The sequence below is a fragment of the Diabrotica virgifera genome, chromosome 5, assembly GCF_917563875.1.
Source record: "Diabrotica virgifera virgifera chromosome 5, PGI_DIABVI_V3a".
Classification (NCBI taxonomy): Eukaryota; Metazoa; Arthropoda; class Insecta; order Coleoptera; family Chrysomelidae; genus Diabrotica; species Diabrotica virgifera.
In genome coordinates this window covers 2,181,614-2,209,493 of record NC_065447.1, presented here as the reverse complement: position 1 = coordinate 2,209,493, position 27,880 = coordinate 2,181,614, and the positions used below count along the sequence as shown (strand labels likewise).

The window sequence follows — 27,880 nt, the reverse complement described above, 5'->3', positions numbered from 1 at the left end:
ATAAAATAACTTTATTGCATATAATTATATACTTTTTCAATAAAATAACTTTATTGCATGTAATTATATTACGATTTCTCAATAAAATAACTTTTATTGCATATACATATAACTATCTAATTTTTACAATAAAATCACTTTTATTGCCTGTGTCTGTTACACATTTAGTAATATTTGGTTATCTGCTATACTTTGTACAATGTCAAAAGGTAATTCAAAAAATCCTACAGCAGGAGAATGTTCTGCTCCCGCTATGGTAACAATGTCACAAGATCAATTTGATTCATTACTTTCGGTACTTGCTAATTCTAACAAACAAGTATCTGAAGATATTCTGGTACAAATCAGAGACATTAATAGAACTCCTACACATACGTCAGGAGGAAACTTCGTTAAATGTACTGCTCGCTTTGATGGTACTGTTAACGCTGATGTTGAAGCTTTTCTCGACAATGTGATCACTTTTAAGGACTGTTCCCAAATAAGTGATGAAAATGCTCTTCGTGGTTTATCCATGCTTCTTAATGCTAGTGCTGCTACATGGTGGCAAGGTGTCAAAAATACCATTCTCACATGGGAAGACGCTGTACAAGCCTTGAGAGATGCCTATTCGAGAAAACTTCCTCCTCATTTAATATTTCGAGAATTATTCTCGCGTGAACAAAATTCTAAGGAACCTACCGAACTGTTTGTTTCTCGTATTCGAGCTTTGCTCGCACAATTACCTTATACCCTAACCGAAGAGGTTCAGTTGGATATGGTTTATGGCTTAATGGCGCGTAAAATACGAAAAAGGTTACCAAGGAATAAATTTCGAGACTTTAAGGAACTTTTAAGGGAATCTCGAGAAATCGAAGCATCCTTAAAGGAAGGTTTAGTTGCTACCGACTCTGATCGTCGACAAAAACCTCAATCGAATGAAGACAAGGATTCTGTTAAACCAAAATTCAGACCAAAGTGTACATTTTGTAAAATTTTTGGCCATACTCAGCCGGAATGCAGAAAATTTAAGCAATCTAATTCTAATGATTCAGTTAGCACCTCTGTATCTCCTAGTCGTCCAAATACGAATCCTAGCACTTCAAATGTACCTTCTCAACGTTCTTCCAGTGTAGTTTGTTACGGTTGCAATACTCCTGGTTATGTTCGCACAAATTGTCCTAACTGTAAAATTTCTGTAAATCCTATTACCACAGAAGCAGCTTCTTCTGTAGAGCTTCTTTTAGCAGAAACTAACAATTTGAATAATCGTCCCCTCTTACCAATAAAAGTCTTAGGTTTGAGTGGTTGCGCATATGTTGATACTGGAGCTAAATGTACTATAGCTGGAATTAGACTATACAATCATTTTTTAAACAAAGGTCTACACTATATTTCCAAGGAAATGAGTTTAGTGCTTGCTGACGGTATAAGCCGCACGGTAACAGCTCATATTTTTGAGTGTTTGGTTCTCCTATTAGATAGATCCATACCTACTACTTTTGTGGCATTTCCTGAACACACATCAGCTAAAACTCTTCTTGGCATAGACTTCTTAAAAAATGCTGATATTATTATTAATATCTCTCAAATGAAATTCTCATTTGCTGATTCTCCTGATATTCAACATAAACTATTACGGGAACCTAACTCCTGCAATGCTTCAATTAATCTTCTTGAACTTACTCTACGACAGGACGAAGCTTCACAGTTAAATACTTCTGAGCGTAGTACTTTACAGTGCTTGATAAATCAGTACAGTGACGTTTTTATGGAACATAATGAACCTACACCATTTGCTGAGCATTGTATTAATTTAACCAGTGATATTCCAATCGCTGTGCCCCCTTATAGGACAACACCTCAGAAAGCAGAGATACTCAAAAATGAAATCCATCATTTATTGGAAATGGAAATCATTGATGAAAGCGACTCAGCTTATGCTGCACCAACTGTACTCGTTCCTAAAAAATACGGTACCTTTCGCATGTGCGTTGATTACAGACGCCTCAACGAAATAACTGTACCAGATAGATATCCTCTACCGAGGATGGACGATCTGTTGCATGCCACCACACAGACACTATTTATGACAACACTAGATCTGAAAAGTGGCTACCATCAAATAAGTGTTCGTCCATCAGATCGAGATAAAACTTCTTTTATTACCCCTTTTGGTATTTTTAGATTTAATCGTATGCCTTTTGGTCTACAAAACGCGCCTGCTACTTTTCAAAGGCTTATTGACCGTTTTCGTAGCGGATTACCAGGTATTACTATTTTGGCATATTTAGATGATATTATTATTTTATGTAGCTCATTTGAAAATCATATCAATGATCTAGCTAGTGTGTTTCAAAGATTACAAGTATTCAAACTGTGTGTAAATAGAGCAAAATGTACTTTTGTGCGCTCTTCAGTAAAGTATTTAGGACACCTTCTTACGCCCAATGGGATCGCTCCTGATCCAGGAAAGATATCAGCAATTGCTGAAATGCCTATTCCACGCAATGCTAAACATGCTTTGTCATTTTTGAAAACTTGTAATGCACTTGGCGCATGTCTCCTCCAGGGGGAGGGAAAAAATGAAAAGACAATCCAAAGAATTGCTCTTCGTTTCTACTGGCCTACCATTAGGCGAGATGTTGTAAAGCATATAAAGAAATGCATCGACTGCCAAAGGTATAAACCTTTGAATCTAAAACCAGCAGGTCTAATTCAAACTCCTGTGTTGGCACAACGCTTTGAATGCGTTGCAATTGATTTAGTGGGTCCACTACCTGTGACTGAAAAGGGAAACAGATGGATTTTTGCAGTGGAAGATACTTCCACGAAATGGATAGAAATATTCCCGTTAAAACAAGCTACTGCGGAGGAGTGCACAAAGGTACTAATAAGTGAAATATGTTTACGATACGGCACCCCTCGTAGAATAATAAGTGACAACGGACCCCAATTCGTTAGTAAAATAATGCAGCAGTTTACATACTGCCTAGGTATTCAGCAATCACTCATTCCTGTTTATCACCCTGCCTCAAATCCGGAGGAACGTAAAAATCGAGATCTTAAGATTCAGATTTCCATTTTAGTTCAAAGAGACCATACTAAATGGGATGAAGTGCTACCCAGTATACGTTTTTCTATGAATACCGTACCAAATTTAGCTACCGGTTATTCCCCGGCCTATTTGAACTTTGCGCGTGAGCTACGTACGCCCACAGATGTGCATAAAGACATACGAGCTATTATCGCGAGTGAAACGGTTATTCCCGAGATAACACCTTACTTGCGCAGGCATACTGACATTTTATTAAGTGCGCGAGAAAATAATGAGTTACGCCAAGACTCTTCGAAATTGTATGCAGATAAACATTTTCGCGAAACCGTTGTGTTTAACAAGGGACAGAAAGTTCTAGTAAAGACTCACATCCTTAGTAAAAGTGATGCAGGACTGTCTTCTAAATTTGCGCCGCGTCGCGATGGCCCATACCTTATCCTTAACCAACTTTCTCCCACCTCGTACGAGTTAGCAACTCTAACGCACCCAGATGTATCGATCGGAAAATACCACGTGTCTGCTCTCCATCCTTTTGTGGAAGATGATTCCGATTCGCCTGTAACTCCTCTACATGAGTTACGTAGTAGAGGTCGACCTTCAACCACGTTGCAGAAAGATGTCGCAGCCAAAAGCAGAGGGGCTATCCCTAAACGACATCCTAAGACAACGCAGCAATCTACAGGTTCTGGTGTACCTGTAACCACAACCAGCGACTCCAGTAGTACCTCGTTGCCTACGCAGATTGATTGTTCCATACAGAGACCCAGACGTTCCAAGCGCCCTCCTAAGCGCTATCAAGATGCTCATGTATGATGCCGAGGTCTGTTCCAAGCCCTCGCTAATAACCAGTTATTCCGTTTTGTATCAGCCATACTCTATACGTCTGATCCAAAGGGGGAGGATGTAACAAGAATTATACTTGGCAACCCTGCCGACTAAGTGACGTAGGTTCTCCCAACGGCTGACAGCTGACATGGCGGAGACTGCTTCAAGAGTGCCTGATTGTACTCCAAGCCATTGAACTATTAGTTTTAATAATGTAGTTTGTTTCTATTTCTTTCGGTGATTATACCGCTCACAGTAAAGTTTGTGCTTATTATTATTCAACCCCGATGTGCAAGGTGCTTCCCATTATTTACAGCTGAAGTTCGAGTACGAGCAAAACCCCTATAATATATCCTAACTCTCACACCCTAAACCCTCATCCCCTTATAGTTGTTAATTTTTAAACATTTTGTCGCCAGATTTCGTTAGTTTCATGTTTACTTAAAAAAGTTGAGTGACAAACTTTTTAGTTTATAATTTTAACGAACACAATAATAAAACATAATTCATGAAGAAGTTTTCTAGAAAATTTTAAGTCAAAATATGCAATAGGAAAAAGTTGTGGCTTTATAGACGAGCGGCACACCCCAAAAAACGCTTATTTCTCGAGATACTGACCACGGTGTGGTGAATGGCTAATTTTGGTGATATTTTATGTTTTTGATGGTGTTGAAAACGGAAATTAGGCTTATTTTGAATTTTACGTGGAGGAACATTGTCAAAATCTCAATTTTACCCTAAAAATAAAAAAAATTAAATCACGTTCTTTTGCCTTTAACTCGCTACAACTCTGTTCCATTTTAATACTTTTTATTTTTATAGTATATATTCTTCACCTTTCTGAAGACAATGGGACCTGTTCAATGTTTTTGTCTTCTTATATTAAAAGTTATGAATTGTTTAAAGTAAAAGGTGCAGATTCCTGAATTGCAAAGTTTAATCGCAAAAGTTGAGAGACAAAATTTGAAATTTAGCTTTTTAATCAAGTTTATGTTAAAATATATAGTACAAAGAACAAAATGTTTATAGAAAAAAACATGGTGCAACTTTTAATTTTAAGAAAAACGTGATTTCGTTTTTTTTTTATTTTTAGGGTAAAATTGCGATTTTGACGATGTTCCCCCATCTAAAATTCAAAATAAACGTCATTTTCGTTTTTAGCACCATCAAAAACATAAAGTAAGACCAAAATTAGCCATTCACCACACCGTGGTCAGTATCTCGAGAAATAAGCGTTTTTTTTGGGGGGAATGCCACTCGTCTATAAAGTCACATAATTTTTTTCCTATTGCATATTTTGACTTGAAATTTTCTAGAAAACAGAAAACTTCTTCATGACTTATATTTTAATGCTGTGTTGATTAAAATTATAAGCCAAAAAGTTTGTCACACAAATTTTTTAAGTAAACATGAAACTAACGAAATCAGACGAAAAAATGTTTAAAAATTAACAACTCTTTTAATTTGTCTAAATATCTCGGACAAATCTTATTTTTATTTAAATTTTTCAAGGATGATGCAGTAAAATTTTCAAAAGGAAATATTGACAGAGACCAAAGATACAGCAAGGTAATTATGAAAAATCATCAAAATTGATTTTTCGCATTTTTGCATAAAATTTGATTTTTGAACATGTTCCACCAATTCTAGATAAAAATAAACTTCATATTCGGATTCAGCGACCTCGAAAATATAAAGAGTGGCCAAAATTTGCCATTCACCTATCATGGTCGCTTTTTCGTTTTCCAAGCCTCAAATTAGGGGAGTCCGCTCGCCTAAAAGCAGTTTTTTGATTTTTTCGAAAGATTTTCTGGCATGTTCTATTCTCGATCTTTTTTCTAGATCAGGATTTAGGTTGCTATCGATCCAACATCCCAGGTACTTAAATCTATTGATCTGTTCTAAAATGTGCCCATTTATTGTGCACGGTTGAGGTACGTATTGGTTTTTTTGAATTGCCATCACTTTGGTTTTTTAAATGTTTATTTTCATAGCAAATTGCTCACAGGTCGAGTTGGTTTTGTCGATGAGTCGCTATAGACCAAAGTCGGAATCCGTAATCAACACCGTATCATCGGCGTATCTGATGCTGTCGATATTTACGCCATTCACCTTGACTCCATCCTTGGAATCCTCCAGTGCCTATTAAATAGACACTCGGAGTAAAGATTAAACAGCAAGGGTGACAGAACTCATCCTTGTCTAACTCTCCTCCCAATTTCTACTTCTGCGGAAGTACAACCTTCGACCCTAACTCTAGTAACTCTGGCGTTTTGGTTCCAGTACAAATTTCTTAGCATAATAATTTGATGTCCTTTCCATCTAAACCGACTTTTTGCAAACATTCTAATAGTAGGTCGTGTCTTACTCTATCAAATGCTTTTTCAAAGTCTATAAAGTATATAAATATATCTTTCTGTTGGTCGTACCATTTTTGGGAGAGAACTAGTAAACTGAAGAGGGCTCTCTCGTTCCCATGCCAGCTCTGAATCCAAATTGATTGTCTCCGATTATTGTTTCGCTAAAAACCAAACAATAGTTAACAGTAGGCTCCCATAGTTAGTTGGAGTTTTATTTTAAACATTAACTCCTCAACTTTCTGTCGTAGTTCTATAGATTCAGTAAAAGAGGTAAATAAAACCGAGTAGTTTCTGCCTGTCCATCAGTCAGCAACTTGCAAAAGATCATTTCAATATTTACCACATCACCTTTTAGTTTAATTTGTCTAACAAGTTATAACGTATTTTTATTCCCAAGAGTCAACACTCTGCTAACGATATAATTAAAGCCAATCATACCAAATTTCTCATGGCCGTAAACTCAATTTACTTCTGTTAAAAAAACACCAAAAATCAAATTAAAATTAAAACTAAAAACCAAACAATAGTAAATAGTACAAATCAAAACCAAAAAGCGAACACGTCTGACTAAAAAAACAATATTAAAGTAAACAGCTTTTGTGATGGTGTGAATTGAGCGTGAATCGTTTTAAATATCGTATCGGAAATTAGATAATTAAATTCTTTGTCGTGTAGTAGGCTGTGAGAAACAATCAAAGCGGACAAAACAAACAACTGCCAAGCGCTCAAGAAGGTGTTTAATTTCGAAACAATACGACAACTCTTTGAGCTAAATGTTTACTAAAGGTAAATCGTTCGATAATTCTCTTCGAGCATTCACAGTAGCATTAATATTGTGTGATTTAATAAAAGGACTATGAGGAGTATTTATATAAAATTGTACAGTAGAGTGAGCACAAAATAAATACCGTTGTACGTCACGAGTATAGTAAATAACGTTTTAAATAAATAATACAAACAAGGGAGGGTTTAAATATGAAATAACGCAATTTTTAAAAATTTTTTACCTTCCCTATCCACCATGTAACGTACCGTAACGTTTTTTTGTGTCCCTCTACCCCTACCTAAACGCTATGTAGCCCCCAAGTGCCTATTGTGACTTAAAAGTACTAATTATGTTGCGAAACAATAACTTTGTTATTGTTTTCTATGTTAACTTTGGTTTTGCACTGTCTATTTTTTCATTTAAATATTTTTTTGGTTCTTCCAATTCTGTACGTATTTTTCAATTTCTTCATAAATATCATGTTTTGCTACCAGAATATCCATTGTTTTAGTAAAGAAGCTGAATTTTATTGCTGAATAATTGGACGGCTTTTTGCAGAAAGGAACGAAGGAACCAACACTAAAATCGTATCGAGTAAATTGATGTTAAAGTTTTAATGGTAATAGAAAATTTAATGCATCTCGAAAAGCTCGCTCATTAAGAGATAGCGCTAGGAACGACTTGGTGGGTTGGATCTTTTTTGGAGTAAACTATATGACCCGTACTACAATACATATGGTATAATAGAAAATCTCATTTTTGTGGATTGGTTCCTTTCTGCAAAAAAGCCGTCCACTTTTCCTAATGAGAGTTTCCTAAGCCGGTTTGTTTGGAACATTTTTGGTGATGTCCAAAACAATCGAAGTCATGCGTAGTTTCTTCAACAAATCGACACAATGTGACAACGTTTATTGAAACGCTTTCTGTTTGCAACACCTCCTTTGGATCGCACCAGTTGCGCAGGACGATGCAATGTACTAAAAACGTCGAAACAGCTTTAACGTATTGCATTAATAGACTTTAAATTTGTTTTTTTTTGTCAAATATCAAGTTTTTCTCGGTTTTGTGATCATTTTGGAGATTTTAATCGCTTTTTCGAGTTTGTTATACATCTGTGTCGCATATTCGATGCTGTTACCACTAAAGATTTTTTAGCGATGAAAAAACACCAAAATCGTTAAAACCGTCGATAACATCACATTTTTCCTGCCTTTCGTTGCTTGTTCAACCCTTTTCAATATAGTTATTTCGTCAACACAAAACACGTTGAAACAGAGTAAAAGCGACGAACATGTGCCAAAAAGGGAATAAAGCAATAAAAAAAATTACAAACTGGAGTAAAAATCCGATGAAATTAACCGAAAAACGAAACAAAATTCATCGAAAAAGCGATGTAAAATGGCGAAAAGAATGAGAAGATAAAATGAAGGACAAAAGCACCAAAAGCAACGAAAAAGGCATAGAAAAGGAGATAAAAAATCTCCAAAAACACAAAAAAGCTCCAAAAAGTGACAATTTCATGAAGAGGCTCAACAAGTCATATTTTTGAGGCTTTTCTTCCATTTTTCAACGTTTTCATTTTTTTTTATTTGTGAAATATGACATTGACGGCCAAATGATGGCTCCTGTTAAATTCAGTTCAGCATACTTGATATTTGACCCGTTATTACCAATGAAGTCGAGGTCACCATGTCTTTAACAGAAATAAGAACGTTGTAATAGGGCTTTTCATTCACAGTCATTTGTTTCGAGCTTCTGTCATATGTCGTATAATCCGTGTATATTTATATTATACACAGATTATACAACTTATGACAGAAGCTCGAAACAAATGACAATCGATGAAAAGGCCTATAGGGCTGTCATATGTTGTATAATCTGGGTATATTATTAATATGCACGGATTATACGACATGTGACAGAAGCTCGAAACAAATGACTGTGAATGAAAAGCCCTATAGAAAAAAAAAACTGTCAAAAATTTGCCAAGAGCGTCTAAAAGCATTTAAAAATGTCAAAGGGAATCAAAAAGCGACAAACAGGAGTAGGTAATATTGCGATGAGTATGAGCAAGGGAAAAGCTCGATTTTATCGATTTGGAAAAGCGATTAACAAGAGCCAAAAGGTAAGGAACATTAAGAAAGAGGATCAAAAGGTGAAAGGGTGAAAGGGTTTTTTCCGAGTTTTAAACACCAGTTTGATCTTACCTAAATTTCTAAATTGATCTCCCTTAATTCTGCTCACAAAATAGTGCCTCGAATTAATATTCAATATATGTAAATTAAAAAAAATTATGCACGTCAGTTTTTTTAATTATTGTGATAATACATTTTTATGCTCATTAGCAAATCTTTCAAACTGTGAATACCTACTAACACTATTATAGTTAGTGATATATAGATATTTATGAAAACATTTAGCTCAAGTAGTGGTAGAAAAAAGTTTATTCGCAAAAAGGCCTTTATCCGCTTTAATACCTTGGAAAAGTCCTTTCTCTGAGGTAGCTGTATGTAAGAAACATTCGATGTTATAATTATCTAGTTAAGACAGTCAAAAAAGTGCAATACATATCATTATATTCAACTTGATGCCGTAAGTCCTATTATTAAACATTATTGTATTATATCCTAAGGTGCATGCTGTATAACTGGTTGCATATGTTCGGTGCACGAGGTGCATGATGTATAATCGGTTGCCTACATTTGGGCGCATTCATATAGAACAACTTTCTATGATTTGGTTTATAAAATGCTGTACCTAGCTTGTCTACCTAGTATTAAATTAAATAAAAAAAATTCAAATAGCGTAAACTTAATCTTATCATTTTTAATAAGATTATGCCGCAAATTTTGACTTTTTTTTGTTGTATTTTCACTTTAATTTTCAGTTTCTGTATTTGTATAAACAGTGGTTTTTATTAGAACTAAAATATCAAACACAGTTAAAGATTTGAACTGGGATTTAATAAACAAATTAACTAAAACAATTTATCTTCATTTTTACTACATGTTTATAGGGGTAATAGTTTCAAGAAAATGCTGCTAAATTCTACTGGGGTATCCAGTGACTGTGTATAGAAGTAAATGTCTAGATTAAAAAGAAGAATTTGGTGTCTTTTTACTACCTTTACTGGACATAAATATTAAGCATTTACAAATTTCTTTCGATATTTGGACGAGAGTATAAATATTTGAATTTTACAGCACAGGCTTTAGAACATAAACTATTTTCTTTATGGTCTAAGATCGTACACTATATATTAAGTTACCTACATTTATGGGCTATGATACAAAAATTGCACATTGGATATAACATCAGATAAAACTATCCACCTTAAATAACTTTTGAACCACTGATTTTTAGATAAAACGCAAAAATACATCAAATAATACTTGAAGGGGGAGACATTATGCCATATTTAAGCTTGCCGGGAAAGGCACCCTCTCACCCCCATATCATCCCTTATTTTTTTATTTGATATTTGGATTCTACTTTTTATACTGATTTCAAAAATGTATAACACATGATGCTTAAAGTGATTAGTTTATTATAAAAATAAATACAAAAGCAAGAAAACTGGATTGAATAAAAATTATTTTTTTAACAATTTTATAACATTTAAAATGAACATTTCACTACCAAAAATTTTAACAATAATTATTAAAACTTTTAACAATAATTATTCATAATTTCAAAAGTCATTTTGAACCATTATTGATAAAATTTTTGGTAGTGAAATGTTCATTCTAAATGTTTGTACCTACCTATGTAATAAAATTGTTGAAAAAATAATTTTTTCAGTCCAGTTTTCTTGCGTTTGTATTTTTTTTCTCATAAACTAATCACTTTAAGCATCATGTGTTTACATTTTTGAAATCAGTATAAAGAGGAGAATCCAAATATAAAATAAAAAAGGTGGAAGTAATTAAAAAAAATTAAGGGATGATACGGGGGTTGAGAGGGTGCCTTTCCCGGCAATCTTAAATATGGTATAATATTTCCCCCTTCAAGTATTATTTGATGTGTTTTTGAGTTTTTTTTTAATCAGTGGTTCAAAAGTTATAATATGAAGTGGATAGTTTTTTCTGAAGAGCACTGTATGTAATTGTATATTGGATGGGATATATTGATAAAGTAATGAAATGATATAACAAAACATTATTACTCAAAATTAATCTGTTTTGATTTGTTTGGGCATATTGTTGCTTACTCACAATATTGTGGGTTTGTTTTATAGCACAAAGATACTTACAGCACCAAGTTTAAATTTATTGAAAATACATGGTGTTTTATCCAATTAATACAAAATAAAGAAAAATAAACAATAGCTATATCATATAACCAAACAAAACCTGAATTACAATAAAAAATCCACTATCGCAAGTTTTTAAAAATTAAAAAGTGCTAACTCATTGTTTGCTAGTTTTATCTTATTCTAAAGAAGCCTATCTTCTAGTGATGTTGGCGACCATATTGACCCATCTTATTCTAGTCACAGCAGCTCCAAATAGATCAGTTGATGTTAAACCAGTGGATTTCTTAAGATTTGCCAGCCAGGATATACGTCTACGTCCAGGGCCTCTCTTTCCCTCAAGCTTGCCTGTTAGAAGTCGCTATTTAGTATTAGGCATAATGTAGCCGAAGTAAATCAATTTCTGTTTTTACGGTTTTAATAATTTCTTTGTCTTTTCTTCACCTCTAGAGAATGTACGAGTTATATTTATTTATCTGGTTAGTTAGTTTATTACATCTTCTGTAAGACTCCAGCTTTTTACTCCGAAGAGGAGGACACTACGTAACATCTAACATTCGTTTGCGTATATTGGTACTTAAAGATATGTAACTTGCAGAGAATCTGCATAAGAGCGTTAAAATAGCTTCTGACTTCTTCAATGATATCCCTCGTACAGATCTGGCCTGCAAAATATGTAAATGTAAAATAGTACTTTTTTAACTACCTACCTTTACATCATGACCAGTTTTACCTTTCTTTGCCTTTTCCCTACCTTTACAGTTTATTTGCAAGTCATAACCAGTCTTTTAATAAGGTATTTTTTGTAATCGATGACAACAATGTCAAAATGTCGTTACAAACATTGTCTTAATCTTCTATTACTGAGTTAATGGAAGTTAATGGAAACACCATGTATTTGTGAAATTAAACAAAAAATCTGTGAGAACAACTGGTTAGTAAAAATACCTTATACTATTGCTTCGACTTAACCTTGACGGGGAATCCCTTAACAATCTGGCGTGCGTCAAGCTACTTCTGTGACCTGGTAAACTCGTCAGAGATTCCATACTGTCAGTTTCGGATAATCTAGGAGCAACTGAGTAAGTGTTGCTAAAACAAAACACAAAAAGGTTAATCTTTCTTAATAGGGCTTTTCATTCACAGTCATTTGTTTCGAGCTTCTGTCAAATGTCGTATAACCCGTGTATATTAATATTATACACAGATTATACAACATATGACAGAGGCTCGAAACAAATGACAATCGATGAAAAGTCATTTGTTTCGAGCTTCTGTCATGTGTTGTATAATCTGTGTATAATATTAATATACACGGATTATACGACATATGACATAAGCTTGAAACAAATGACTGTGAATGAAAAGCCCTATTACAGCAAATGGAATGACAAGACAAATACATGATATAAATCCATAGACATATTAACCGTAGACAAGGCATACTGAGCAAAAAAGCGTAACGCGGAAACAGTCGATCGGTGGTCTATCTATCTCTTTTAACCAAGCGATCCCGAGTATGTGACAGACAAAGATGGATAGACCACTCAATCCTGAATATTGACGTTAAACTTCGATCCACAGAGCGGCCCATACATTGCCTAATCTACAGGTTATTATATCTATGTATAAATCACTGACAACGGTTGATGTAGCTAGAAGGTATGCAACACAACTTACAGTTTTTTATACACAACACAGTTTCTCCATTGGAAAAAATATTCAGTCTAATTACAAAATAATGTTTTATCAATGAAAGGGAGCATTTGATAGAGTAAGATACGATTTACTATTAAAAGGATTGCAAGAAGTCGGTTTAGAGGGGAAAGACTGAAAGCCATCAAACTACAAAAAAACGTATACTGGCACCATAACGCCAGAATTAGGATCGAACCTTCCATGTCCGCAAAAGTAGAAATTAGGAGGGAAGTTAGACAAGGATGTGTTTTGACACCCCTGCTATTTAATCTTTATTCCGAGTTTCCATTTAAAGATGCGCTGGAGGATTCAAGGATGGAGTCAAGGTGAATGGTGTAAACATCAACAGCATCAGATACGCCGATGATGCGGTGTTGATTGTGGATTCCGACTTGGGTCTACAACGGTTCATCGACAGGACCAACTCAATCTGTGAGCAATTCGGTATGAAAATAAACATTAAAAAAACCAAAGTGATGTCAATCCGAAAAAACCAAAATGTACCTCAACCTTGTACAATAATAATAATAATAATATACGTTTATTCAAATCAATAGTAATTACAATAATATACAATTTCGGTTTACTTACACTAAAATAAACGTAAAAAAAAAGTCTTAAAAGCATAAACATGCTTGTTGACTTAATCTGTCTAATATTGACAAGTTTATGTTTATTGTTTTTTTTTTTACAAATCATTATTTTATTTTACAGTTTCTAATCTAATTTCTATGTTTTTTTTTATCTAGTATAATTTAAATTTATTAAATTGTTACACAACTCCCTGTTTTCTTTTACCCAAGCAGTAACTAATTTTTTATACAAACAAAAATTTTTGACATTTTTAAAATTTGATGGGCAATTGATTGTAAATTCTTGGAGCAAAATATTTAATTGACCGTTGCGTGATTGTTTTTAAAGTGTGAAGACATTCGACATTCAATTTTCTTCTTGTTTCATAATTTGACACTTTTACTTTAAGAGGAATTTTATCTTTATGAATATTTTTAAGTAACTCTAAGCAGTACAATTGCCGAACATCAAGAACCTGAGTTTCATGAAAAAGTTGGTCTGAGGGATATGTTTTTCGTTTTCCATATATTAGTTTAAGAAACCATTTCTGAGTATTTTGAAGGGTCACCAGATGGCAATCAGCCACTCCACCCCATCCTAAAATCCCATATACAAGATGAGATTGTACCAGAGACAGGTAAAGCATTTTAAGCTGTTCAACATCCAAAAACTCTTTTAAATAACGGAATTTTGGTAGCAGTCCTCGAATTTTTCTTATAATATTTTTTATTTGTAAGTCCCATTTAAGGTGCCTGTCAATTAAAACTCCTAAATATTTTATGTGCTCTGCTTTAGATATTTGTTGTTTTTTATTTATTTTTAATGAATTAAAAGTTGGCAGAGAATTTTTATGTATTGCAAAAGGTATATATTTAGTTTTTTCATAGTTTAATGTGAGTTTGTTTATTTGCAACCATGTTTTTATAATTTTAAAGTCTTGCTCTGCTATAATTTTAAGATCTTCCCAATTATCTGCCTTATAAAAAATTGCAGTGTCATCAGCTAAACTAATTATGTTTCCAACAGTTTTTAGTTTGAGCATGTCATTAACATATAGTGTAAAAAGTAGAGGGCCTAAAACGGTCCCTTGCGGTACGCCATAATTAATTACTTCAGGATCACTTTTGACACCATCAATTTCTACAAATTGTTTTCTGTCAGTTAAGTAACTTTTTAGTAATGTCAAAACCCTTCCTCTCAGACCATACTTCTCAAGTTTTTTCAACAAGATCTCGTGAGATATCGTGTCAAACGCCTTAGAGAGATCGACGAATATGCATAAACTACGTTTATTAGACTCAAAAGCTTCTGATATTTGTGATGTTAGTTTACAAATCGCATCTTGTGTCGATTTTCTTTCTCTAAAACCGTATTGGCAATCCGATATTATACTAAACCTATCAAAAAAACTTACTAATCTATTTTTTAAAATTTTTTCAAATATTTTGGAAAAAACAGACAACAAAGAGACTGGTCTGTAGTTAATCACGTCTTCTTTATTTCCTTTTTTAAACAGAGGTTTGATTGTGCCTATTTTAAGACATTCTGGAAAGCAACCATCCTGAAAACATGCATTAATGAGAAAAGTTAAAGGAGTAATAATTTCTTCCTTAATTTGTTTGATGGTTTCTGTCTTGATCTCATCCCAGCCAGGAGATTTTTTGTTTTTTAAAGATTGTATTGCATTTACCACTTCTTTTTGGTCAACGAGATACAAGTACATGCTGCTTTCTATCCTATCTATCTCCTCAGTCTGGTCATTACAAACGGGTATTTTTTGTGCATATTTTTGTCCTAATGTGCTGTAATGTGTGTTAAATTCATTTGCAATTTCTTTTCTGTCTGTTATTATTTCTCCTGTTTTGGTTTTAACCGATTCAATTTTTGTATTTCCTTTTATTTTTCCGCACAATGAATTTATTACATTCCAAAGTGATGAAGAAGAGGTCTTATTTTTTTCAATTCGTTGTTTTGTATAATTTCTTTTTGCAGTTTTAACTAAAAGTCTTAATTTATTTTTGTAGTCTGTATATCGTTGTTTTTTTAAGTTATCTGAGGGATCTTGGATCAGCTGATCATACAATCTATGTTTTTCATGTACAGACTTTAAAAGTCCCTCTGTCATCCAATCTTTTTTAAAAGTGGTTTTTAGATCGTTTCTTTTTAAAATAATTGTATTTTTGTTTATTAAATTTAAAATTTTGTCGATGAAAAGTTTAACCGCTTCATTTTTATTTGTTTTATTGTAAATATCCAACCACCTTTCCTGCTTCAAATTGTTTTTTAGATTTTTGTAGTTGATGTACTTCTTTATTATTATTTTGTTTTCTTTGGTTTTGGTTAGACTAGGGATGGAAACTGCGATTGGATAATGATCTGAAGTGGTATTATTTTCAAATACAAATGAAGTTATGTTAGTGTAATCAGCAGGTCTTTTTATAAAGAAATGGTCTATACAAGTTTGACTTCTAGGTCTAGTTGTTTTATTTATATAAGACAAGAAATTTTGTGAAGCTAGAATATTTTGGTATTCTTCAGTGTGATCTAGATCCTCAAACAAATTAATATTAATATCACCAACTAATATATGAAAGCACATTCGTTTTTTACTTATGAGGTATTGATGCAAATCCTGATTAAAACTATTTATGTTTACTGTCGGTGATTTATAGATAGCGCTCAAACAGATTTTTGTTTTATTATAATTTAAAATGACTTCAAGTAACTTGATGTTCCCCAATGGTACAACAGAATATTCATATTTTATAGAGGATTTAATGTAAATAATAACTCCATCATTTTTGTTTAAATCACCATAATTGTATAATAAATCGTAATTTTTTAACAAAAATGGGGTTTTATCAATATCATCTTGAATGTATGTCTCCGTAAGAACTAGTATATCAAAGCTAACATTTAAAGTTGACAAAAACAAACAAAAATTATCAAAATTCTTACCTATACTGCTAACATTACAATGAATTATTTTTAAGTCATTTTTTATCGTCACTGCGTAATCCTTATTAAAACTATCACTACTTACACATTTGGTGTCCACTTTTTCTTCTTCGTAGTCTCTAACATAATTATCCATTTTTCTTTTTTTAACTAGCACACACTAATTATTTCCGCACATTTAATGGTGCTCGTTTGACCTGGTGTTCATTTTTTTCTTTTCTTCAAACGAAGGATTTGATGTAGTGGATGACTTTTGAGGCTTGGTTGATTTTCCAGTAACAGTAGACACCGATGGATGTTTTTTTGGCGTTGGCTCTTTTTCATTAGCCTTGGGTATTATTCGGTTTATCATGTTTTCTATTTTTTCTTCGGTCTTCTGTCCAATTGAGGCGACAGATATATCCTCTTCCTCCGGCAAAGTTGGGTTTTCTTCAAGTTCTTTGGGCGTATAACTTTGATGGTCTATAAACAGTTTGTTGCCCCGTATGTTGTTTTGTTTATTGCTGTTTTTTCCTGGTTGTTCTTCTCGTACAATTTTTAAGTGTTTTTTTAAGATCTTCAGATCTTCCTGCTGACTTTTTGTTAAATCAGGTGATATAAATATACCTGTGCCCTTTAAATTTTTTCCATTTTTTAGAATTTCTGTTTTTTTTATATGTCGAGTTAACTCAATTTTAATTGGGCATTTATCCGTACTACCCATGCAGTATACGTCACTTATATCTTTCTCTGAAATGTCTACTTTTAGCGCGTTGCTTAAATCACTACAGAGCTTTGGGATTTCCGAAATTGCAGATTTTTCTAATCCAAATACTACTAGATTATTTTTCTTGCAAGTTATTTGCACACTTTCCAGAGCTTTTCGCAGAGATAAATTTTCATTCTCCAGCCGTTTAATTTTATCGTTTAGGCTTTCTAAGATTTTATTCTGACTTTCTTCTATGGTGCTTTTTAATTCTTTTTTGATAATATCTAATTCTTTAATAACAATAAACGGGCACATTTTAGAATAGGTCAATAAATTTAATTTTTCTTCTTCTTCTTCCTCTTTATAAGCAATTCTGCTTGTTCATTGGCGGATTGATACCTCTATGGAAGGTTGTCACTCCATCTTTCACGAAGTCGGCCGATCCTTCTTCTACCGATTGGTGATTTATCTCGTGCTATTTTGACCACACGTGTCTCCCCCATTCTGGTTATGTGGTTGTTCCATTCTTTTTGAAGTTATACTTCTTTACCGTGGATATGAGGGTGAATTTTTATATGTTAAAACCTATGATCCCGGCGCATGCGCATTATAACTTTGTTCTGATTGGATGTTCAAATGACATGTCAAAAATTATTCAATATGGCGGCTGTGGCACAGCTGTAGTTAGATTATTTATGGTTGTTGTGTTTTAAAATTTGCGTGAAAAGAAACAACAAACAAAAGTTAGTTAATAGTTATACTGCCTTTTTAAATAGTTTTCATATACCTATATTTTTGGACTTTTGGACTATTTTGGACAAGGAAAACTCATTCTAATTTGGTAAGTAGTTTTTATTATAATCATATTGTAATTATACATTTGGATTAGGTTGAAATGCAGTAGAGCTTCGATTATCCGAACTAATTGGGGGACATAGTTGTTCGGAAAACCGATTTGTTCGGATAATCGAACTACAATATATTGATACATATTTATAGTCATACATATTTATCCACAAGTGAATAAAAGCCATATTTATATATCTACATATTTCAAAAAATGAATGGGTTGCATGTGTGAGTCCATACTATTGTAGTAAAGTAGTATTGTATCAGTTGTAAAATAAATTGTTTGTGAGAACGTCTCTCTTTTCTTTACTACAATCTACATATTTATTTATATCTTGATAATGACAACTAGCAACTAAACAAAAAAGTGCAGTCTTTGCAACAACATAATTATTTTTGGATACAATATTGAAGAAAATTGAAGATATTTTAAGCGTCAATTACTAACGCTTGCTCGGATAATCGACGCTCTACTGTACATTTATTTTCTCAAGAATGGGGATTTTAGAGAGAAATCCCAAATTAGGTCCGATTTTTATTTTTATATTATGATTTTTTGGCGTAGATTTATTTATCTAGTAGGTATATAATGCTTTGATTTACATACTTAATTTGATTACCAACAAAAGTTCTACCAATCTTCATCTAATATATTGTTTTCTTACTGTTTTGTTATATTTTAATATTTTCTTCCACAAAATTTAAACTACATAATTTAATTATATTCAAAACAACTGTCAAACAGTAAAACGTTCAGTTACCCTATTTTTCCACATGACAAATAATGTGGAATTGGACGACTGAGTCTAGGCTTCGATTACGAATCAAAGCGCCCAGAAATTCACGGGTTCGATTCCCGATGCAAGTTTTTATTTTTTTATGCATTTTATGATTGTAAGTATATTTGTTATATAATTTTTTTTTAGAAAATGCGTATTTAAAATTTTTGCCAACAATTATTATCGTTTAGAAATAATTTTTTCTTTGTGGCATTTTTCAATGTGTTTGTGTGCGTTTTATTCTTTTATTTTTTTAAATTTTTGGTATTGTCATAAAAATCACATAATATGTAGTAGAAGTATAACTTCTTACGTGCGTACAAAGTACACACACACATTCATTTTTTTCTATTTCCATGTCATGTCCATTCTTTTATACACTGTACGTTACATTGTCTTCTGATATCTTCGCTCTTCTTAGTACTCTCATCTCTGCCGTTTCCAGTAGTCTTTGTGTTGCGGCTGTATCGGGTCTTGTTTCTGATGCCTATGTGATTATTGGTCTTACACTGGCTTTATAAATTCTTGACTTCATCTCAGTGTTAATATGTCGGTTTCGCCGTATAGTGTTATTAAGGCATCTTACCAATCTATTTGCTTTTTGTAGTTGATTTCTCACTTCTTTGTCTAGGTCTCCGTAACTTGACAATGTAATTCCAAGGTATTTTACTTCCATTACTTGTTCAATACTGATACCATCAATTTATATTTTGCATCTAATTGGTTCTTTACTGCTTACTATTGTTTTGGTTTTCTGAGATGAAATTGTCATATTAAATTCTTTTGCTCTTATGTTAAATCTGTGGACTAATCTTTGCAGACTATCTTCATCTTGGGCTATCAATATTGCGTTGTCTGCGTAGCAGAGTATTTTTTTTCTTTGTTTCCCATTCTAGATCCTCTTCCTTTGTTGACGTTTTTGATGATTTCATCCATGATTAAATTGAAAAGCATAGGACTCAATGGGTGGAATGCATAAAACGTAGTACCTGCTAATGCTTCAAGTATGTACTCCATTTTTGAAGATTTTACTACACTTAAAAAGTATTAAACGCTTTGAAAGTGTAGCAAAACACTTACAAAGCATTTGTTAAGTGTAATAATGCTTTGTAAGTGTAGTAAAATCTTCAAAAATGTAGTACATACTTGAAGCATTAGCAGGTACTACGTTTTATGCATTCCACCCAATGAGTCTCCCTGTCTTATTCCGCTGCCTATATCTATAGGTTCTGTAAGTTGTCCATCTATTCTGACTTCCATTTTGTTGTTTTGGTAGATGTTCTCAATAGTTTTTATGATATCTAGAGGGACTTCTCTATTATACAGAAGATGGATTACATCTTTGAGTCTTACTCTGTCAAATGCTTTCTTTAAGTTAAGTCAATCAGAAATATAAATGTTGGTCTATTATACTCTAGTGATTTCTCAGTAATTTGCTTTATGACAAATATTGCATCAGTACACGATCTTTCAGTACGAAAACCCTGTTGTTCATCTGCTAAACTTATCCTCTGATTCATTACGTCTTGTAAGATTTTAGTTGTAAGTTTTAGGGTAGTATTTAACAAGTTGATACCTCTTTAGTTTTCTGGCTGCTTTTTATTTCCTTTTTTGAATAGTAGAATTAGTTCACTCGTTCTCCATTCTTCCGGTATTTTATTGTGTTTTATGATTTTGTTAATTAATGTTGTTAATTACTCTGTCATTGCTGCTCCACAATATTTCAGTAATTCCTTTGGTATTCCATCTTTACCTGCAGCTTTTCTGTTCTTCAGCTTTTCGAGTGTTTGTCGTACTTCCTGTGTACTTATATTAACATCTTTATTTGTGGTAATTTCTGGTGTTTCTGGTTCTAGCATCATTTGTTCTTCCTCTGCATAGAGCTTTTTTAGATAGTCAATCCATGTATCCTTTTCGATGTGTTTTGGTTCTATTAGTTCCTTTACCTCCGTTCTTTGACCTCTTATAAAGCGCCATATTATTTCCTTTTGGAGACCATAAAAATCATGTTCCATTTCTTTCGAAAAACGTTCCCAGTGATCATTTTTTATTCTTCTTACTACTGAATGTGTTTCGTTTCTTATAGTCTTATAATTATCGCATGCCTCTTGTGTTTTAATTGACATGTATTATAAATTTAATTACCTGGTATATTATATCGATAGCAGCCTAATTCCTGATGATTGAGAAATAAAATCGAGAATAGAACTCGTATAGGTCATAAACTCGTTCGAAAAAAAAAAAATCAAAAGACTGTTGGTTCTCGAATAAAACTTGAAATTCGATTACGTTTATCGGAATGCTACGTCTGGTCGACTCTTCTCTATGAATTTGAAACGTGGACCCTTAAAACATCAACCGTAAATAAATTGGAATCCTTTGAAATGTGGATCTACCGGAGAATCCTCAAAATTTTATGGACATCGCATACCTCAAACGAAGAAGTGCTGCATAAAATAGGCAAGGCAAGAGAACTTTTCAACATAGCGAAAGTTAGAAAAACATCATGTCTAGACCATACAATAGAGAAATAAAGTACCAATATGTTCAACTGATAGTGAAAGGAAATCTCAAAGGAAAGAGAAGACTAGGAAGAAAAAGACTATCGTGGCTAAGAAACATTCGACAATGGACAGGGCTAAATGTTGAACAGCTAATAAGAACAGCTTAGACTAGACAAACAGTTTTCAATTGTAGTAGCCAATCTGCATTGAGAAGAGGGCACTTTAAGAAAGAAGATAGTTCGAATAAAGAAAGTAACATTGAATGCGCATAATACCAACACAATTCTGGATAAGAGTTTAAATATAAGTTGCCTGATGAAGCCACCATCTACATAGCCGAAATGCTGGCATTACAGTTTGCTCTTTCTCACGTTTTGACAAAAAAATGAAGATGTTTGTAATATTTACCAATACCAATATGCTCAATTAATAGTGAAAGAAAAGATCTAGGGAAAGAGAAGGCTAGGAAGAAAAAGACCATCGTAACTAAGAAACATCCGACAATGGACAGGGCTGCGTGTGTTTTGTGTTTTATTGGCACTGGTTTTCACAACCAACTGGCCAGTCAATTTCATAATGATTTGTTAGACTATATCTTATCACTAACTCAGGGGAGTAATATGTAGTATGTGTGTTGAGTAAGTGTCTTGATACTTTGCAAAGTCGACGTCATTGTCTTTGTAAAGAGACGCTAATTGTATCCGAACGTCTGCGGTCCCTCCGGTGAGTACCGACCCCCCAAAGGACAGAAACTATTTTCATTTATTAATTTATAATTAACGAAAAATTTCTGACCCTAGTGAGACTCGAACTCACGACCATTCGGACCTTTCGATTCAAAGGTAGGCACTCTTACCACTGAGCTACAGTGGGGGTAATGGACAGGGCTACATTTTGAACAGTTAATAGGAACAGCTGAAGACAGAGAAGAGTTTGCAATTGTAGTAGCAAACCTCCATTGAGGAGAGAGGGCACTTTAAGAAGAAGAATGCAATGGATACAAACTATAGTAACTAATGTCCACTTACCTGTGTCGTAGCCAAGGAGCATAAGGACTGGTGTTCTCGATGGCCTGCGTATCCGAAAGAGACCCATCGCTGACTTTGGGCCTCGCTCTCATCACTAATCCGTATTCTTGATGTGTGACGGCACCTTTTGGAAGACTTTGTGAACCCATCATCAGGCGTTCGCGCACCGACTGACTGAGCTGGTTGGCAGTGTTACCCGTCAATGAGTAACTTTTAAATTGGGGTGGACTTGCTTCTAAAAACAAAACAAACTTTGACTTCGTTGCTTAACTTAAAAGATTTTTATAAGTCAGTGAAGACACTGCAAATAGTGTCTAAACATTGGAAAAACTTGTACATGTGTCTCTCAGCATGGTCATAGAATAACCAGGTATCTCGAATTGTATTAAAATCATTAATACCTTGTTGATACTATTTTATTACCGCTTTACATTATTTCATCATCAATAGATGGTACTATGTATCAAATCAAACCCATTTTTGTTAATTGGAAAACTTGCTTAAGAATCCTGCGCTTTTCTCTAAGTCTGTTTTCCACTTCTACTACCACTGAATGAGACCCAACTAGACCACAGTATGTTGTCGTAGTGCCAATCAACACAGACTTGTACATAAAAAGAAAATACCGGCATCATACTGCATTCTATCACATAAAGGTACGTATCCATACGAGGGTGCTCCTTGCTCGGTGTAGCAGCTCCACATAGTGGATACGCTGGTGCTCGGCTCTCACTCTCTTCGATTTAACCGGTTTGCGATTTATATGTAGGGGAGCGTCATCAGTTCGAAGCCAAGATGAAGACCACATTATAGTGTACCACTACATTTATAAATTCTTTAAACATCGACTTATTGTCGACATTGTTGTAGCCGAAATGGCCTGATTATTGTAATTTTAAGGTCTTTTGACCTAACTATGTAGCTAGTTCCAACTACTTTGGATCTAAAGTAAGTAAACACATGTTTTAATTTTCCTAACTTTCAAACAGTCAAAAATTTCATCTTGGCCTCTTTTAATACAGTAGTTTGTTTATTTTAGGTTTTCTACCTGATGATGGACTGATTGGTCCGAAAACGTTTGTGTAATTTTTGTACTATAGATGTACCCACTTCAATCCAATTTGGATCATTTTAGATAAAAATTTTAATAAATTTATCTACCATTTACCTACAAGTGAGGTTTTATTTCCTTAGTAAGCAAATTGTGATTATTTTCTCATGTAAAATTACCCCCTAAAGTTTGTCACACTTATTTAGAAACACCCTGTACTGATGACGAGCATGGCCAATTGTTAAAGTACCTAACTTTTTCATTATCCAATACAAGCGAATGAATCGAAAGACAAAATGTTAAGAAAACCAGTGGCTATAGTTACATTTTAATTTCAGTATTTTATAAAGGCTAGAATAGTCCACAGGGTGATGCGAACTTTGAGAAAAAGGCACAGTTTGATTCGTACACCCGGTAGACAATGACAGTTTGACTGTCTAGCAACAATATTATTACAGCGATGTTGTCAATGAATAAGGCTATAACGTGGTAAAAAAATCACTTAATCCAACAACAGGTTTAGGAAATTCGAAACTTCAAAAATAACCAAATTTTTAGTGGATCGATTTTTTGCATCTGAGTGTAGAATACCTTTTTCAGTTTCGCGCAAACCTTCGATAAATATTCTTTAAGAGTAGATATTCAAGGTTAGAAGAGTCCAAATACGGCCTTGTCTCACTCCACTCATGATTTTCACATATTCGATGTGCTCACCTTCAACTCTGAGATTTGCAGCCTGATTCCAGTAAAGGTTTCTAATTATCAGATCTTAGTTGTTAATTTCTGCTTCTTTTAGTATTTGCAACATCTTGGCGTGCTGTACTCGATCAAACGCTTTCTCGTAATCAACCAGACATGCGTATACGTCGCAATTTACGTCTCTGCATCTCTGGAATAAGACTTTATTAAAACAAAGCCTCTCTCGTACCGACAGTATTTATGAACCTGAATTGGTTGAGGGAAATTTGACTTTTACAGAGCTTGTAAATTTTCTTATGGATTATCTCTAAGAACAATTTAGAAGATGACTCATGAGTCTTATCGTACGGTATTCTTCGCATTTCTTGGCTCCTGTTTTTTTTGGTGCAATAAACTCAGACTTTAGCCATTCTGTTAGTATAAATATGATTAGTTAATATAATCTTTGATTTGTCCCTGCCAAACTCATTTTTCAGATGTTCATTTAAGATAAGACTACAGCTGACGGACAGATCTAGTCGAAGCCTCAACATTGGAATCCAATGATATAGCTTAGACTCCATTCCTATACAATGGTTGATATATTGTGACAAATTGAACAATGGCTTTTAATTCAATCAAAACTGATCGGTTATCTCACTGTTCTTTCCTATATAACTTCTACCATCATTGAATTCAACTTTTTTTTCTTTGATATAGGCAGTACTACCAGTTTTTCTTCAACGGTGCCTTTTATTCTGCCTCTAAATTGTCGTTCCATCATTTCATTGGGCATGCCATACTTCTTTTGCCTAACGATAACTTGTCCCAGGCTATTATTACTTATCTTGATCCAGACATCCTACTTATGTGTTGAATTCAACTTGAAATCATTTTATTGATTTCATTCGCAAGAAAATACTGCACGTATATTAGAAACTCTACTTTAATAAATAGTTGTGGCAAAAAGACAAAAGATTGTGTATAATAAAACTTCGACAACATTATACAGGGTGTCCCGAAAAGATTGGTCATAAATTATACCACAGATTCTGGGGTCAAAAATAGGTTGATTAAACCTCACTTACCTATATACAATAGTGCACACAAAAAAAGTTACAGCCCTTTAAAGTTACAAAATGAAAATCGATTTTTTTTCATATAGGTATCGAAAACTCTCAGAGATTTTTTATTGAAAATGGACACGTGACACTTTTACGGCAGGAGCATCTTAAAAAAAATTTAAGTAAAATTTGTGCACCCCATACAAATTTTATGGGGGTTTTGTTCCCTTAAACCCCCCCAAACTTTTGTGTACGTTCCAATTAAATTATTGTTGTGGCACCATTAGTTAAACACATTATTTTTAAAACTTTTTTGCCTCTTAGTACTTTTTCGATAAGCCAGTGTTTATCTAGATATTTTGAATGTTTGTCGAATCCACCACATATTTGTATATGGTTAAGTACGGTTATAGAGACCTGTGAATAATCTGAAAATTTATTTATAATTTACATTTTTAGGTATATTTTGAAAAAGAAGCTACATCTCGATAAAAGGTGCCTTATGAACAAAAGACTAAGAGGCAAAAGTTTTAAAAACACTGTGTTTAACTAATGGTACCACAATAATAGTTTAATTGGAACGTACACAAACATTTGGGGGGTTTAAAGGAACAAAACTCCCATAAAATTTTTACGTAAATATATTGAAAAAGAAGCCGCATCTCAATAAAAACTGGCTTATCGAAAAAATATTAAGAGGCAAAAAAGCTTTAAAAACGTTGTATTTAACTAATGGTACCACAATAATGAATTAATTGGAACGTACACAAAAATTTGGGGGGGTTTAAGGGAACAAAATCCCCATAAATTTTTTATGGGGTGGACAAATTTCACTATAATTTTGTTTTAAGATGTTCCTACCATAAGAATGATACATGTCCATTTTCAATAAAAAATCTCTAATAGTTCTCGATATATTGAAAAGAATCGATTTTCATTTTGTAACTTCAAAGGGCTGTAACTTTTTTTGTGAGCACATTTGTACTAAGGTAAGTTAGGTTCAATCGAACTATTTTTGACCCCAGAATGTGTGGTATAATTTATGACCAATCTTTTCGGGACACCCTGTATACCATACACAGACACAGTTCATACTTACTGTGAGATTGTTGAAGATCGCTCGAACAAGTTTGAGTGCCCCCAGAAACTTTAACTTTGGTCCTGGGAACTGCGGAGACAGCTGCCGTTTTCCCCGTAGACTGATTTTGGATTACTGGAACACACGAGAAAACTTTTAATGCTTAAATTGTAACGGATCGTTTAAAGTTGAGAAACATCTTTTAAGAAGTTTTACGCGAATGGGAAGCAAGCGAGTATGAATATGTAGTTTGCGCTGACATAAGTTTTCCATCACGTGATCGACAATATCAGTGGCGTTTATCATAAACTTATTAAAGGAACTTTTACTTTCTGGATGTTATAAAAATCGATTTTTTTTACGTAAAAACATTTCTTAGTATCATAGAAATACTGTCCTAAAATTTTACTAAGAAGTTCGAAATATAATCTAAAATCTAAGTTATAGCTGTATATATTATTGTGTATCAATTTATCAATCAAAGATAGAATAAAATTTTTATTTTTTAATATAACGCGGACACATAAATTTGATACACCCTGTATATTGATTTGTAAATATTTATTAGAAGTTAGCTGTCACGCAAGGTGGTTTTTCCTTAATGAAATTTTCCATGAAGAATTAAAAACATTTTTGTAAATAAAAGTGGAGTGAAAGTTATTTAGGATTATAATTTTAAACCGATTGTTTTTTACGGAAAAGTGAAATCCACAGGTAGATGTAATTATTAGTTTTTAGAAAAATAGAGGTAAAGAGAATTGGAATTTTAAATATGTTTCTTTAATGACAGGAATATTTAGATAATTTCCGAAAAGTCATTAGTTTTGAGTAGAAGTAGTGTTTGAAGGAATGACTTGTTTTTCGATTGAAACAGAGGGAGGTGGAGAGAGAAATGTTTCTGATTGGCTTGGCAATTTGGAATGGGGAAAGTTTTGTTTGAATGTTGAGATAGTTTTGGAAAGAGGAATTCATTGTGTTACCGGCATCCAAAAGGGGCAGTCAAAAGTTTTCGTGAGTAGTTCAGCAGTAAGTACTGTACTAGTGTTTTGTTTTGATAGTGAGTAGCCGAAAAGTGGTACGAGAGACAAATCAAATCGAGAAGAAATATCTCTTTGATTATGCACAGTCCAAGAGTAAGTTACAAGAATTATCATTATAAAAATTATTTGTGACACCAAGTAAAAAATATACTTGGGTCTCAGGAGATTATTGTTGAGAGAAAGAGAGGAGAGAGATTTGGAGTTTATTGAACGAGTCCTGGTCAAAGGAAGCCTGGCTTGTGTTTTGAATAGTTGCTGGTATCCTGCTGGATTGTTTGCTGAGAACGGAGAGGGCTTTGATTGGTAGCCTAACATAATCAACAAGGAGGAGCTGTTTGGGTCAAGAGGAGACATCATTGTGTGTGAATCAAAAAGGTCAGTCAATAACCTATGTGGTAGATTTTCTTTATAATCAGAAGTTAATTTTTTTTACGTAAAAGCATATGCATTTAAGATTCCAACATTTCAAAAATTTAATAGGAAGTATAAGTAATTTGCGAATACCAAATTTGTTTGTTTAGCTTGTTTTATAAATAGTATCAAGAACAAAGCGATAAATATTTGTTTGAATTAGATTAATGTATATGCTAAAAGTTTCTTTTGGACAGTTATGCCCACAGGATTTGATTGGTAAATTTACAGAGCATTGCTT

The 27,880-nt window shown here is 33.4% G+C and overlaps 1 protein-coding gene across 5 annotated transcripts in view; it reads right to left on the bottom strand.

Annotated features, from left to right (window-relative positions):
* Positions 1 to 27,880, bottom strand: part of LOC114333597 (protein sickie) — an 823,608-nt gene that overhangs the window by 162,582 nt on the left and 633,146 nt on the right. For 3 of the 5 annotated variants that reach the window (XM_050651212.1, XM_050651213.1, XM_050651216.1), the window contains 4 exons: positions 26,210 to 26,323; positions 22,318 to 22,552; positions 12,189 to 12,332; positions 9,466 to 9,492 (listed from right to left, as the gene is read on the bottom strand). In XM_050651212.1, the coding sequence (XP_050507169.1) occupies positions 9,466 to 9,492; positions 12,189 to 12,332; positions 22,318 to 22,552; positions 26,210 to 26,323 (520 nt within the window). The remainder of the gene's footprint in view (positions 1 to 9,465; positions 9,493 to 12,188; positions 12,333 to 22,317; positions 22,553 to 26,209; positions 26,324 to 27,880) is intronic. The other 2 variants (XM_050651214.1, XM_050651215.1) reach the window with 2 other exon arrangements.